A 16,274-nucleotide genomic window follows, 5' to 3' on the forward strand; every position below is an offset into this window, starting at 1 on the left:
CTCTGGCATGGGCTCAAGGGTTTAAATGGAGATCTTTCAGAATTATCATTACATCCAAACTTGAAGGAACCATGTTCATTTTAAGCTATAATTTATTCAAAGATGTCAGGATCAAAGCATTATTTGATTTGGCTTCCTAGCAAACCATCATTTAAACTGGACTATACAACCTGTGCCCCCAAAACTTTTCCAATAATTGGAGAAATTATTATATATGTAGGAAGAGAGAAGTTATTGGATACTTGGGAGGTAATAATATTAACTATACTTAATTTTTAAAATTAAATTTAGTTTTTGTTTTGATCTGTCCTATTTTTTTGTTCAGGAAATGCAGAATCTGAGTACAGCCTTTGCTCTGAAAGAGATTGCACATTCCTAGTTTAAACTAACTAGAATATTCACAAGACATAACTGCTTGTTTAAAAATGAAAGGAAGTGGTTTTGATCTCCTCATATCCACTTTAGAAGAGGACAGAGGAGTGTGAGCACAAGAACCCAAAGATTATACATACAATGCTTACCCATAAATTTAATGTTCTGAAAACTATTCCATGTTATATGAATGAGTAATGTTCTTCCATTTCACTCAGTGTTTATATAGCCCACCAGAAATCTGCTCTATTATTAAAGCTTCACCAGGATTTAGACCACTGAAAGTACTCCAACATCCAACAAATAGAAAAACAGTGTTTCTCTCATCAGAAGCAACTGAAGGTAAAAGGAAGAGAAACAAAATATGATGATGATGAGATATCTTAAGGGTTAACATGGTTTCAGATTCTGTACGCAGAAAATAGTTTCTGATGGTTTGGGATAAATGCTACAGAACTTAATTCCAGACTTGGTGTGAACCTACAATGCAGACTGCTTGAAAAGTGAATGGAAAAGAGCATAGATTAGCTCATGAATTCAGATTATTTCTTGGCTATAAACATGCAGAATAGTTTTGGGAGCAAACCATTTCTAACACAAAAAGCAAGCTTAATCAGTGTTATTTCTAACTTTAAAAGTTAGCTTCATTGATTAATTAATCTAATGTAGATGTAGGTTATGTATATTGTCTGTTATCAAAAAGTATATTGTAAGAACTCCCCCCCCCCCCCGCTTTATGCTTCTTATTATACAAGGCATTGCATTTTGGTCATGTTTTTAGACCTATTTCCACTGACAGTTCTGACTCTTCTATAGTTGTAACGTTGCTCCCCAGTTCAATAACTGCAGTACTGATGTATTTTCTCCAAAAGGTGAAACAGAGAGTTCATTCCAATGCAAAATTATTTATATTTCAGATATTATTACAAGCTCAGAAAACCGGATTCGTAGTAATAATAGATGTACATTTTAGCTGTACTCTCACCAAAACAGGAAGAAAGTAAGTGGAGTACCTTCTGGATCCCCCTGCAGTATCTAGTATAAGCAGTAGGTATAATTCATGGGCATTAAATTCAGTTGGAATGAATTATATTAATACTGTCTTCATGTCTTACATATTTGAGTAGTTATGTCTGATTTCCAGTATTTATCTATAACACTTTCTATATGCTTATGAATCGCATATTTATTGAAGAATATATAAAACAGTTACCTAGGAAAGAGATTGTTGGATTTGCATATGAAAACTTATTATTTCTCTGATGACAATTACTTTGGTTTATTACTGACAGTGTTCTTAAGGACAATATAAAACATTTATTTAGTTGAGTTGTTAAAGAGAAAAAAAAGGAAAAACAGGAAATTGAGAAAATGGAAGGCAGAGCATGATTGAAGTAAATATCTGGATTTTGTAAATTTGAAACCTGATGATAGTTTTAAAGAAAGTTATGCGGGAAAATATACTTCTGGATGCATGTAGATAAAAATATTGTTCACAGATTATAAAACTATAAAAGTACAGGTTTATTTAACTTATCTTTGTATATTATATATATATATATACACACATAGTAATCCTTGATACATCTCAGCCAGAGTTATTAGCCTGATCGCCCAAACTCAGCTAAACTGAAGTATTTGGATTTAAGCCAATTCAGGATAATTGCTTCTACTTTTCATTTCAACTATATTGAATATAATTTAAAATGTGAAGATCTAATACGTTTGTCCTATGAATATGTAAAAAATAAATTATTTTTGTTAGAGCAGTTCTTTTTAGCGGAGTAATTTATTTCCCTCAAGGCAGAATGTTAATCTTTACTGCTAGACTCTAAAGAGGGACTCTTTTGTTTATTACTTTTGATAAAGAAGCTTCCATGGCAGTGTTCTCCTGGCATGTTTACCATGGTTTACTTAACCCAATTTTCTGGACTAACTTAACACACTGAATTATAAAATTAAACATATCAGGTTGAGTTTGCACAATGTAGTAAGCTAAAATGTATTTTGCTTCTTGGTGATTCAGTATGCTGAGCAAATCTAGCCTGTATTCTGCTTTACTCAATCTCTTCCTTGTACATTAAAAGCTGTCCTCTAAAGTTTTGTCAGCGTCACAATGTTTAATGTACTTTTTGATTTGTAAGTATCTAACATATTTATAAAAAATTAAGGGTGGTGGCTGCAAGGAGCTTCAAGTTGTTATGAGGAGATCAGAAGCAGCTGCTGCCTTTTGTAAACTAACCAGAGTTCCTTGTTATGCCTGAATTTGGTTTTGTACAACCTTTTTTGAGAATGAATTTGCTGATACTATTCCATGAAAAAGTAATCAAGACAAAGTAAATCTTTGCTGGCTCTCATTGCTTTTGTCAGATGGTTATACCAGTGGAAAGAGAAGCTTAATACTCACTCTGATTTTCCTTGATGTTATTTTCCAAAACATCTAATGTGGCCAAGGTCACTTACAATGAAGATTCACCTCTAATGGATGCCTTCAGTGGTGTTGACATAAGCACAGCAACATAGCCAGCAAGCTTCTGATTCCAGTCAGGAATAATCTGTGTGATGTAGTCCTTCATGGTGCTAGTCCAGATTTTCATCTTACATGACACAAACCTGCTAATGAGAGAATGTATTCCTATCAAAAGCCCTTACTGTAGAATAATAAAAAGTAGTCCTTCAGTTTGACTTGGTTGAAAAATTAAATGGAAACAATACCATTTATTTCTAGAGGAACATGTTACTGAACATAGGACTGATTCATGTTTGCCTAGTCACCATTTGATGCTTGCATACCAAGGAGTAACTTAGAGGCATGACTGAATCTTGGATTTTAGACATTTGCTGGAATTTGCATATTGCTCACCACACAAGACATGGTGATATGACCATTTCACCTATTTAGCTGTGACTCGCCTAATGTTGAGAGAGTATGTAATGTACTGTGTGAATGCCATGGGCCCTGGAGTTGGAGAACAGTTGTGCCCAGTTGTTTTCATGCATGAGTTGATATTCTATTTCTCAATCTGTACTTCAGTTTTATTTTCCAGGTAACTTGGGTTCACTAAGGACCAAACTATAGGTTAGTGGTGGATTATTCCACTGCATCCTGCAGACAGGGATAACCATTTAAAGCAGATGTTACAAAGCAGAGCAGGCACAGTCTTATAGGCTCTTGCGTAATCTCATGTATTGTTAGTCTAGTGTTTCTCAACCTTGGCAATTTTAAGATATGTGGACTTCAACTCCCAAAATTCCCCAGCCACCCATGGCATCTTAAAGTTGCCAAGGTTGAGAAACACTGGTCTAGGGATTATCAAATAGCAGAAACGCACAGAAGCCTCTGAAGAGAAATAATTTTGGTTGAAACAGACATAGAGGCAATCCCTCTTCTTTGCATGTCTTAATTGTCCCTCCTATACTATCATTTATTTATTGCCTGAATTTTGTAGCCACCCATCTCATATATATGACTGGGTAGCTCACAACAAGAAACAACAATCAAGAAACAGTAAATACAATATAAAAACAAATAGAAAACACATAAGACCATGTTAAAAATCATATTAAAAATCATAAAACATAATCAGCAACCAGGTTACAAAAACTTTAACCACATTCAATATAGCCATTGAAGAAACTCTATTACACAGTTGGATCTCCAAGCCTGGTGGCAAAGCCATGTCTTCAGGACCTCACAAAAGGCCAGTAGGGTTGAGGCCAATCTAATCCAGGCTTTATAGAAATTCCACACAATTGAAATTGGACATCCTCTGCTTTGTCCCGTACTGGGGGAAAAAATGTTTTTTTTCTTGATAGCATGTAAATGTCACTAAGGCCAGATATCCCATCATGGAACAGAGAAGAGAGGTCTCAACTACTTGGTTCTAATTCTTGATTAGAATTAGAGTAGCTGGGATTCCAAATTATTTCTCAGGTTTTCAGCAGTGCAAAAAATGGTGCTTCAGTTGCTGACACATAACGTTCTGTTTATTTAAGCCTTGGGTGGTAGACAAAAAGCATTAGATTTAGTGACTGGTATGACTACTGTCACATCTTTACTCTGGGTCATCTAATTTGGATATTCACAGGACCATGTTTCGCAGGTGTAGGAAACAGTGTATAGAAGTTCTTCTGTTATACTTTTGACTGACCTCATCATTTCTTATGGGCACTCAAGTCCCTTTGCACAAATTCTGTTTGTGTGAAATTTGTGATTCCTCTCCCCTTGCTATTATAACTGCAAATTTCATTACATTCTGTTTCAAAACAATGAAGTTGCGAGCCATTTTTATTTTTTTAAAAAAGCAAGGAATGTAACCTGAAAAACTATCAATGTTTATGATATTTAGTATGTTTCGTCTCATTACAATTTAAGTTTGCTCTTGACTGCTAATCAGTACATAACCTTAATGCCCCATTTTTAATCCTGAATTAGTATATAAGTAGATGTAAAAGATTCAGTTAAGCAGAGTTTAAAAGATTCTATAAAAATTAACTAAAGATTCGGTAAAACTAAATCTAAATAAATAAAACTTTCAATAACTAAAATATAATACAGAAAAACTTGAAATTTGTGTACACTTGCTTAGTTACTATCACAAAATTATACATGGGGTTGAAAGAGAAAAGGTACAGGCCAATTTTTCCTCCCTAACTTGGTAGAGGTTTTTCGGCAAATTTCTTTTCCCAAGCAACATTTTAACCTGTTCCCAAGCAAGTGGATATGAGATTTCTGCAGACTCCGAGCAGAGCAAAAGGAGCAACTGTGCGGGAACGTGGGCTCTGTTTAGAATCACGCCGTCAAAGGTTCTGCTTTTTCCCCCCATCAGAACCTTTCTTCAGTCACTGCAGATTGACTTCCTAATGCCAGCAGTGATTTTGGACTTTCTCTTTTCAGGCTATTCTCCTTCCTGGCACTTCTTTCTTTTCAGCCTCCTTTTGGTCTGGTATTCAGCTGATGCTTCCACACAGTGAATAGTGGTATAGTTTTGAATGCTGCTATTTATTGGGCCTAGAATGACCATTTCCTTGGCTCTCAAAATATGGGGGTGCCAGTGTGGTGCAGTGGTTAAGGCACCAGGCTGGAGACGGGGAGTTCTAGTCCCGCCTTAGGCACGAAGCCAGCTGGGTGTCCTTGAGCCAGTCACTCTTTCTCAACCCTGGGAAGGAGGCAAGGGCAAACCAGTTCTGAAATATTGCCAGGAAAACTGCAGGGACTTGTCCAGGCGGTTGAGTCAATACTGACTCAAAGACACATGCACATACACAAAGTATGGGTGAAAGTATTGGATGAAAGCGTTTGGCTTTTTGATTCCCTGAAACTGCATTTAAGATTCCTTGCAAAGCATTTGTGTCACCTTCCATCTTTTCTTTCAGTCTGACAATTGAACACAGCATTGTTCCCACTTATGCTAATTTTCACATAACATGCTTGGAAAAACATCCAAATCATGAAACCAACCTTACATGCCAACCAGTACTGAAATCTTCCAGTCTTTTTCATCACCTATCCAGTAGGCTTTGGTCCTCAAGGTAAGGATGGCTAGCAGTTGGGGCCCTGCAAGGAGTAGCTGGGGGAGAAGATGTGTATAGGCTTAAAGTCTAGGCAAAATGTTTTGAGCTCCACTAAAGCCACCCTTCCCAGGTCAACATCGGGCCTCTTAGACTTGGAGCAACAATGACAAAATACCCTCCTTGTTTCAAAACCAGGAAGTGAGACTGTTCCTCCTGGAAGAAGAGCAAATGGGAAAACCTAAATAAATAAAAATATGTAAAGGTATATGAAGTAAAGGCAGGTAAAAGTATATAATTAACTTTTATGGGCTGTAACTCGGGAGAACGTTTTTCCAATTGCCTATAAATGTTAAGCTAGGATTTTAACTCTGGTTTGTTGAACACTGCTGGTGGTTTTGCCCGTCTTGGCTTTTTTTTCCTGGCAATTTGTAACCTAGAGGATTTGGGGAAATGACTTTCATAACATCTACAATTAATACCTTGGCACAATCACTATGTAACTGTCTCAGTCGTTTGTTAACATAAATGCTTTTTCTTCTTGTCACTTTTGACCTGTGACTTTTTAAATTGTTTTAGAACAAAATAAATAGAGACATCTCCTAACTCAACAGAATTGAAGCAGAGCAAAAAAAAGAAAGAAAAAGGGGTGGGAGGGAGTTAGCAGGAATAGATTCAAAATGATATTATTTATGTTCATGGAGCATTTTTGCCTTCCGTGCCTTCTTGAGATCTAGATCGCTGTTAGATTTGCGGAACGGTGGCTCCTTCCTCACGGATGCTCAGTTTGCCCCGGTTAAGCAAAATTCCCTTGGGCTTAACGGGATGAACTTAAGCCAATCGGGGCTAAAATTGGCGGCGGAATCCGAATTAAGCGTCCCCGCTCCCCTCCCCCGGTTTCTCTACCACCAAAACATCCCAGGGCTGCCGCTCCGCCGAGCCAAGCAGACATACGGTTTTGCCCCACGTGGGCTGGGCTCCGCAGCCAATCGGAGGGCGGGGAGCCCGTGCGGAGCCCCGCCCACCCCGCGCCCTCCCGCTCTCTTCAGCCGCGGCTGCTGCAAGTGATTAATTTTTGTCATATGACTGTCACACCGAATGGAGTCGGGTTCGAGGAACTAGCTGGCTGCCCAGCTGCGAAGGGCGATCGCTGCACAGGCTGTTCCCTGCCGGGACGGAGCGTCGCATTCCCAAAATGCCTCCCACACCCACCTTGTTGCAGAAGCTTTTCAACAAAAAGAACGGCTTGATTTCCCCCTGCAAGGAGTTCAAGGAAGAGGGTGTCTTCAGGTGGGTAGGAAAGGCGAAAGCCGGGCAAGGCGAGCGGGAGCCGACGCGCAGCTCGTCTTGGGCGGGGGAAGCGTGGCTTGGTTTCCGCTCTGTTGGCTGCTCCTCTCCGCTTGGTCGCCTCCTACCGCACCCCCCAGCAACGGCTGCCCGGGCTGTTGATCCTGCCCCCCTCCTTGGCCCCGAGGCAGACCGAGGGGCTTGGGCTGGCCGGTTTCTCCTCCAGCGCCTTCCCGCCCACCTCGGCTCCCCGAAAAGCCTGGAGGAGGCGGGGGCGCGCGGGATTTCTGTCTTGGCAAGCTCTGCGCTGCCTTGGCGCCCGCATCGCCGGTCTCCCTCTCCGGCGGAAATCGCACGGATATGCGCCTTCGCTGTGCGCCAAAACTTTGTGCGAGCTTCTTTCGTTCGTTCGTTCGTTCTTCCTCCGGGTGACTTCCCCCCCCCCTCCTTTGCCGTCTAAACGTGGGGCTCTTTTTTCCCCTCAGAATCAGGGCCATCACGTGCATGCAAGGCTGCGCAAATCGCGGTTTTCATCACTTTCCGCCAGTTGCCAAAGCCTAAAAACAGCCAAAGGGATCCGTTCTCTGCCGCCGCCGCCGCCGCCTCCCCCCACCCCCGTCCCGCTTCGGGTGCCTTTTGAAGTTTTCTATTCTCGCTCTCCATCAGAAGGGACGGGTTGATCTCTTCCTCCTTCCACTTCCCCAGCGGCTAGTTCGTTTCCTCTTCCTTCTTGCCTTGGTGCCGCGTATCGATTGAACAGGTTGTTGTTATTTTTTAAAGGCTCTTGGCTGCCTTGCAAGGAGAAGGGGAGGTTTACCGTTTGGCGAGAGCCACCTTAAATGTTAAGGAAGGACAAAAGCCGAGGATGACGGGGTTGCCAGCTGAGGGTAGGGTTGCGGGAGGAATCTCTCAGGATCTGGTCACAACACAATCCTGTCAACTGCAGGAGCGGGCTAGCAAAGGATACCTGCCCACATTTTTTCCTGCCTCTCCTTCTCACCTGTGCTGTATGTCAGCCTTCACCAAACTTTGCCCTCCAGTTGAATTGGTCTACGGTATTCTATTATTCCCAGGCCTCATAGATGGGTTTGGTAGCTGGTTTCTGGAGGCATCAAGTTGGGGAAAGTTGCTTTACAACAAGAAGTGTTGTTGTTGTTGCTATTTAAATTTATTACTTAATAATTCTGCTTTGGGCTATCTCATTGAAGAAAAAGTGGCCTTGTACATTAAAAGAACCTTACAGCTTATTATATATTGATGATTCAGTTTAGTCATATGACCATTTGCCAAGAGATGGCAATGATAAGGGTTGAATTTAGAGTTGAAGTGTGCTTCATTGTTCAGATGAAATCAGTCAGTAATTCTGAAGCTTGTTGTATTGTCTAGCCTGCCTCTTAACGTGGGCAGGGATGTGGCAGCTCTGTGCTGGGGACATTTCTTGGACCTGAGTGCAACTGAATTCAACAGGATTGACGTATAAAACCTGCTGCATCCCTGTTCACATTGACTTGGGAGTAAAACATTTTGAATTCAGAGGGATACCTTTCTGAGCAAAAAACATTGGTTTGTGCTGTGCCAAAACTTTAAAAATATTATAGGATCGCAGCTGAAAAATATGTACACCTGGACTGTTTTTAGCTAGAAGAAGAATTAGTTGCAAAGTTAGAATTTAGTATTAAAATGTTGATGCAGGTGAAATTCACTGTGTCTTTTCATTTACTTGCATAAATTACATAACACATTCTTTTCTGTCTTGTAGAAGCTGCTAGGTGTTGCTATTGATTTTGACATATATTTAGCTATTCTCATGAATTCCTACTTAAAACTGGCTACTTGCCTTTCCTTTTCTGGTGCTCCATCTTTCAGTTTAATTATATGTCAGAAATTAAAATATATAGTCCCAAGGCTATATGGAACCATTTATCAGCTTTGTTTCATTTTGATTATAGCCATATTGTTATTTTGTTGGCACTGGATGCTGAGTTTATTTGAAAATACTCTTAACAGATAAACCTACTATATTAGCTCAGTAAAACTGTCACTGCACCTTTGAATGATTTTATGTCATAAACAACTGATATAAAAATAGCCAGCATCAGACTATTTAAGCATCATGGGGTTCCTTCTTATATTTAAGACACTGCATTTACTTTTATCTTGACTTTTAATTATTTAACTGGCCACCTTGTTAGGAAGACTTTAACATCATACAGTTTAGCATTCACTATATTGATGGGTGCAAATGATAAATAAAATGTACAGATGAGCTGTGACCTCTTTGCTTCTCACATTTCCAGTCTGAGTTTGATGCCCATCAGTTGGCTGTTCTAGCTGGTGGTCAAAGTCTCCCAAATAAGCCTAAAGATCATCTGCAAACTTTGCACTCCCTTATCTAGAATAAGTATCTTGAACTTTTTTGGGCTTTTTTTCCCTGAGTAGATACAAATAAAATTCATCTAAGTTTTATGGGCAAAACCTAGGCTTGTGAGTGAACTGTTTGTATATAGAGAGAATATAAGTAGTTTATCTTGTGTTACCACATCTCTGATAAAACACTAATTAGCTCAATATTTGTGCAGCTCAGTATTTGAAAGTCGATCCACAGAAGGATATTGTAACACTTGTACCTATGCCTGTATTCTAGTAAGAAGGTGACTATAGCATTTTCAAAGGTTTCCTTTTTAGTGTGCACAATAAAAGTTAAACATCTAGTTAAGCAGAACATTTATTTTTACAGTGTATCTTGGAGTCTATTTTTTATGTAGCTTTTCTAATCAGTTTGAAATTTGGGAATTTCTCATGGCAAATCTAAGTAAACCATTACGCAGGTATCAGTGAACACTGCTTTTGAGGAGGACCTTGAAGAACCTTTAGCGTGTGCTTGTACTGCAGTATTTCTGTTTCAAATAAGAATCAGCATAGTTGTTAATATGTCCTGTATGTTCATTTCCCTAGCTTGTCAGCCCATGATACCTTTAATGGCTTGGTTATGTATGCTGTCTACTTGCAAATTTTGCTCGTTGATTGTTACCCTCTGTTCTTTCCAGTAGTGGGATAGCACAATTTCAGGTGGCAAAATTTTGATACAAATGCAGCATTCAGAAATTTGGAATGTATACAAGCTTTTCAGAATCTTGATGGCTGCTAATAGGGTTCTGATGAGTGGTGCAACTATCTGCACTATATATATTGGCAATGCAAGTTGTTCTTTTTATTATCAGAATCTTTAAACAGGGCTCTGTATATGTCACTGAAGGCAAAAGGAGAAGAGGACGGCAGAGGATGAGATGGTTAGATAGCATCACTGAAGCAATGAGCATGAAACTGAGCGAACTCAGGGAGGCAGTGAAGGACAGGAAGGCCTGGCGCGATATGGTTCATGGGGTCACGAAGAGTTGGACACGACTTAACGACTGAACAACAACAACAATGTATATGTCATACAAATATGGGTACATGTCTGTATATGTAGTGTGTGCGTGTGTGTGTTTTATGTGCAGGTCTATATATGTCATATCCACTGAACCTGTTCCATGGATGGAATGGAGAACAGTCTCATCTCCCTGACAGCTTGCTATATGTTTCCCAAATATTTTTTTCATTGTTAGGGATCCTTTGAAACAGTTTTTGGTCAGGCATGGGGGTCTCCAAATGGAAGGGGAGGAAGTAGAAAGCCTACTGTGTGAAAAATATACTTGGGTAATCATGGAATCCTATTAATGAATTAATTAATGTTGGGGGTCACCCTGTTTCTTGATCTACACATAAGCACAGACACACCTAAATTCAGATAGCATATTTTGCTAGTCAAGTACATCATAGGGGATAAACAAATCAGCAATTATTGAACATGGTAGCTATAGACATCTTACATAATTCTCAGACACTGGGGTCAGAGCACCATATATTATATGCGCTTTGCCAGAGACATCTAGTTCCTTGTTGCTGAAAACAGCATGTTGGGACTTGTCCAGCCTTTCCCAACTTAGTGCCCTCCAGATGTATTGGCATTATAGCTCTCAGAATTCCCAGTTGGTAATGCTGTCATCTGGAGGACAGTAGATTAGTGTAAGCAGCAATAAATTATCTTGGCCTAATCCAACCAGGCAGTGCTAACATTCTTTGGGTTTATGTGTATGTATTTGTTGCAATATTTAATATACTGTTGATGCCTCGTACGTACTAAATTTTGTTATATAATCTCTTACTCTGTTTAAGGACCGAGAGATTAACTGATTCACAGATCAAGAGTCCTTGCTGCTATTTTCTCTTTCAAAGAAAGAATGAACAAGGTATCAGTTGTAATAGTTGTCCATATGTTTCGGTTCTTTCTTATCTTGAAATACTGCTTTCTTAAGAAAATAGTTATAGTGTCAAGCATAAGGTGGATCAAGCATTACATTTTGGTATTTTATCTTCAATCATTCAAATGATTGGAGATAAAATACCAAACCATTCAGTCATACAAAGCATGCCCACAGCTATCACCCAGAAGCAGCATTTGCTCTTTTCCCCCCAAAAGGAACAATATATCTAATAAAAACTAGAGAAAACATTTGGTATTTTATCTTCAATCATCCATGTTGGAGGGCTTTCGCTTGTTTTAGCTAAAAGGTGAAACCATGTTCTGTTACTCTTCACAATTCTGAATCTGTTTCCAAACTCAATTTTCCCACAAACCTGTTTTGAGTTTAATAAATTGTGTATGTTTGAAAATGTTGTTTTTCTTACCATTACATGTTTCACTTCTTCTAGCAAGCTTATGCGAGGAGTGATTATGCCTAAGTCTATACAGTATTGCCCTTGGGTGTTTGTATTGCCTTTATAGTGAGGCCATTAGTTTAGATCAGTGTTTCTCAACCTTGGCAGCTTGAAGATGTGTGGACTTCAACTCCCAGAATTCCCCAGCCAGCCATGCTCGCTGGGGAATTCTCGGAGTTGAAGTCCACACATCTTCAAGTTGCCAAGGTTGAGAAACACTGGTTTAGATGTACAACTTTTCTGTTAGTAGCAACTTCTCCCTGAATGTCATTGTTGCACCAATCCATATAACAGTTTAGTGTTGTTTGCTACTGTTACTATATTATTATTACTACTACTACTACAGACAGAACATACTGTATCTGCAGAGTTAGAAATCATGACGTGAAGTTTACTCTGGCGTGTGTTATGTATGAACCAGCTTGTATTTTACAGCCTTGTCTGAAATGTTGAAACTACTTCAAAAATGTTGTATTTTTTAAAACAGCATTCAAAAATGCAAAATGTTATTTTCCTGCCATCTGTATTTCCACCCATTTGTCTCTCACTCTGGTTATAATATCACCAAGAAATTGCTTTCTCTAGTTTTTATTAGATATATTGTTCCTTTTGGGGGGAAAAGAGCAAATGCTGCTTCTGTGTGATAGCTGTGGGCGTGCTTTGTAATGCCAATGTGGCATTGGACTGGTGTTGGATTTGAAGTTGTTATTTAATTGATAAAGTATGAAATGGACAGAAAAACAATATAAATCTAGGTTACTTTCAGTTGGCTGTTTCTTGTCAAATAGTGTTCAGCTTGAGGTTACCGGTGCACCAGTTCTGTCCTCCATTTTATTTGCACAACCTATGAGGCTTGCAAATCTGTGTGGAGGAGCTTTTTACCTCAGGGCTTCTCCGTGTGCATCTGCCTGCTTCCTGTGCTTCCTAAACATCTGCACTGGCCTTTCTAAGAACCTGGCCAGCTGTCTGGCATTCAGGTAACTCCATTTTCAGCAGAAATATACCGTAAAGCAGTTCCTTGTGTCTTCCCCAGCCCTCTAGTGACGACAGAGGTCTGGGGAGGCAGGAAGAGAGAAAAATAAGAGTTGTCGTTGTCTGTCATATTTTTATAAAACTTGACTTGTTGATTAACCATTCTTCAGTCAATTTCTTTCTTAGGAGGCATTTGTTTAACTCCAGCTGTTACATCTCTTTGCATTTCTCTGCCAACCTGCTTAGATGGTCCCTTGGCAGACTCACCAGGTGGGTTTCATAAAAGTTGTTTTAAGGCTAAGAACAGTGGAAGTTCTTAGCTAAAACTTAGCAGGAAAATAGCCCATTTAAGATAAAAGTAGGAAGCTAACACCAAACATAATTTGTCTTTCTACAGATTCCTTCTTCCAGATACTCAGGCCTCTCTTACATGCCTGAATACTGATTAACAGATACGCAGAAACAAACTTCACTGAAGTCCCTTGCCTTCTTTCCTTGCCTGTGTGTGTGTGTGTGTGTATTTATATTTATATTTGGACTTTCATCTTGGCTTATACTGTTCAAAGATAGATGAATGCATTTTCCCAGTCAATTGTACTGGGAACTCACTGGCCCACTTAGAAAAGCAATTAATGAAGAAGATAACTTGGGATTCCTGTTTTGGGGTTTGCTTTAAAGACTACTAATTAATGAATCAGCAAAGGCAGCCCAATGAATTAAGCTGCAGAAATCTACACATTTACTAGGAGTAAGCCAGTTGCACTAAATGGAACTTGCCTGGGATTTATTCCTAGGATGGGACTGCACCCCTGCTTATGGCTTCTCTGCCAGCTAGGAGTATCAACTTCTAACAACTGTCTGATTGTTATAAGAGCTGAGGCTGATGGGGATTTTAGTTAAGGACATCTAAAGGATATGACTTCGAGGAAGTCATTAGGGTTTTTCTGTATATCTATGGTGTCTATCCTATGAGGAATCTCCCTGTCTGAAGATGCTGTGTGTCCATCCTGTGACTGCCTTCTTTCCATTACATCTTTTTCTCTCCCCCTTCTCTTCTCATAGATAAAAAGGATGAGAAAGGATACATTCTTTTTGAGCTGCACCAGGGTCTCTGTTGCAGGGAATGCTGTAATGCATGTCCTGCAGTCATCCAGCTCTGAGCAGGAGCAAAATCTGGCTTTGCCAGAAGGCCTGGGGGCCAGAGGGAGGCCCGCACCTGTGGAGATGGCTGGTGGGATGATGGGTTGCCCCCCCCCCCCCCAGCATCTTACAGGTTTTTATAGGGCCAAAATTAGAGGAGGTTTTTTAGGGCATTTTTAATATGTTTTTTAATTATTTATAGTTTTTAGTCATCTTGGAGAGAATTGTGTTTTTTCTTTTTTATTGTGAGCCGCCCAGAGTCACCCGTGGGGGAGATGGGTGGCATACAAGCCGAATAAATAAAATAAATAAATAAAATAAATGACCCTCAATAAAAGTTAGGTTGGGATCAATTCCTTGAATTCCCAAGGTGCTGAGGAAGTGGTACAAGTGTGGGAAGCAGAAATGTTTCCAACCTTTTGCAGAGGAACTGAGAACTGCATTGACACCCTGAGGTTTCAGTTATCCATCTTCCCCCAGAGGGACTTGCATGAATTTTTCTTGTGGTTGGCTTCCTTGACTGACCTTTAGGTTCATCCCAGTGAGCCTGGGATTGTTTGGTCACTGTCCCATGTTGGTTGCGCTGTCCTGGTTTGGCTGGATTGAAAGCATTCTCTTTCTGCTGCAAAGCTCTGTAGTTTTTTCTCCTTCCGGTTCACTGCAAAGTTTCTTAAAACAAGTCTGAACTTAAAGAATTTCTTCCCTTTTTACAGAAAGAGTCACGGTAGTATGACTTTTTCAAATTATGTACCTGCTTCTGTTTCTTTTTAAAACCTCGGTTTCATTTTCCTTACTCTTGAATTGAGGTTTTTCTTTTTTTAAATGCTGCTTCTGGATTTGTTTGTTGAAGGAGAAAATAACCAGCTGGATGATTTCATAATTACACAGGATCTCTTATTGCTACATTTAACTGTAGGTGCAAGATCACATGCTTGTGAGTAACTCAAAGAAGGAACTTGCGCTTGCTTTCATGGGTGAACATCTCTCTGAATTTGAATTACATTTGATTCACTCCAGTTATAAAAGAGCCATATCCTTTAATTGATCCTAATAAAATTTTTATAATCTTTTTTTTTTTAATCAGTTAGTGTAAGATAAGATGTGCAAAGTTCAGTAAGAGGAAGCAGCCTCTTGTCATTTAGGGTATGTTCCTAATATCATTTGATATGGATTAACTGATCTAAAACACATTAATCTTTCTTTGGGTTGTGCAACACAGCTAAAACCCTGCTATTTTTTTCAGGACAAATTATACTGGTCCCTAGGCAGGGTTACATGGGATTGAATCTTTTAAGTAGAAACACATAGTGTGCTTCAGATTAACAAACATGCAATTTTCTCAATCACATTAGTTTTCTCAATCACATTGTACATGAATTTACTGAAATTACATTTTTATTTAGTGTTTTGGATAGTAAATATATCTATGATGATATACAGTCAGGTCCAGAAATATTGGGACATTGACACAATTCTAACATCTTTGGCTCTATACACCACCACAATGGATTTGGAATGAAACAAACACAATGTGCCTTAACTGCAGACTGTCAGCTTTAATTTGAGGGTATGTACATCCAACTCAGGTGAACGGTGTAGGAATTACAAGAGTTTGCATATGTGCCTCCCACTTGTTAAGGGACCAAAAGTAATGGGACAATTGGCTTCTCAGCTGTTCCATGGCCAGGTGTGTGATATTCCCTCAGTACCCCAATTACAATGTGCAGATAAAAGGCCCCGAGTTCATTTCAAGTGTGCTATTTGCATTTGGAATCTGTTGCTGTCAACTCTCAAGATGAAATCCAAAGAGCTGTCACTATCAGTGAAGCAAGCCATCATTAGGCTGAAGAAACAAAACAAACCCATCAGAGAGAGAGCAAGAACATTAGGCATGGCCAAAACAACTGTTTGGAACATTCTCAAAAAGAAGGAACGCACCGGTGAGCTCAGCAACACCAAAAGACCCGGGAGACAACAGAAAACAACTGTGGTGGATGACCAAAGAATCCTTTCCCTGGTGAAGAAAACACCCTTCACAACAGTTGGCCAGATCAGGAACACTCTCCAGGAGGTAGGTGTATGTGTGTCAAAGTCAACAATCAAAAGAAGACTTCACCAGAGTGAATACAGAGGGTTCACCACAAGATGTAAACCATTGGTGAGCCTCAAAAACAGGAAGGCCAGATTAGAGTTTGCCAAACAACATCTAAAAAAGCCTTCACAGTTCTGGA

General features: G+C 39.6%; 2 protein-coding genes and 1 long non-coding RNA gene across 6 annotated transcripts in view; 2 read left to right on the top strand and 1 right to left on the bottom strand.

The window, feature by feature from the left end:
* The window catches only part of MEIKIN (meiotic kinetochore factor), a 25,303-nt gene extending 22,517 nt beyond the window's left edge, over nt 1–2,786 (top strand). The window contains exons 13-14 of the mRNA XM_088133739.1: nt 591–714; nt 1,290–2,786. Of these exons, the coding sequence (XP_087989865.1) occupies nt 591–714; nt 1,290–1,345 (180 nt within the window). The 3' untranslated portion in view covers nt 1,346–2,786. The remainder of the gene's footprint in view (nt 1–590; nt 715–1,289) is intronic.
* Nucleotides 1–7,449, bottom strand: part of LOC148216654 (uncharacterized) — a 13,388-nt gene extending 5,939 nt beyond the window's left edge. Inside the window, exons 1-3 of one of the 2 annotated variants that reach the window (XR_015794755.1) lie at nt 7,096–7,449; nt 5,839–5,942; nt 2,780–2,988 (exon numbers count right to left, since the gene is read on the bottom strand). This is a non-coding gene — a long non-coding RNA (uncharacterized LOC148216654). Of the gene's footprint in view, nt 1–2,779; nt 2,989–5,833; nt 5,943–7,095 lie in introns of both variants that reach the window. The other variant, XR_015794754.1, reaches the window with a different exon arrangement.
* Nucleotides 6,957–16,274, top strand: part of FNIP1 (folliculin interacting protein 1) — a 104,690-nt gene continuing 95,372 nt past the window's right edge. For 2 of the 3 annotated variants that reach the window (XM_007420947.4, XM_007420949.4), the window contains exon 1: nt 6,958–7,173. In XM_007420947.4, coding sequence (XP_007421009.1) covers nt 7,079–7,173 — 95 coding nt within the window. In that variant the 5' untranslated portion in view covers nt 6,958–7,078. Of the gene's footprint in view, nt 7,174–16,274 lie in introns of all 3 variants that reach the window. The other variant, XR_015794753.1, reaches the window with a different exon arrangement.

This window comes from Python bivittatus, unplaced genomic scaffold (genome assembly GCF_059951505.1).
Source record: "Python bivittatus isolate LINGU-HERP-01145 unplaced genomic scaffold, Pbiv_v1 ctg000080_np1212, whole genome shotgun sequence".
In the NCBI taxonomy this organism is placed as follows: domain Eukaryota; kingdom Metazoa; phylum Chordata; class Lepidosauria; order Squamata; family Pythonidae; genus Python; species Python bivittatus.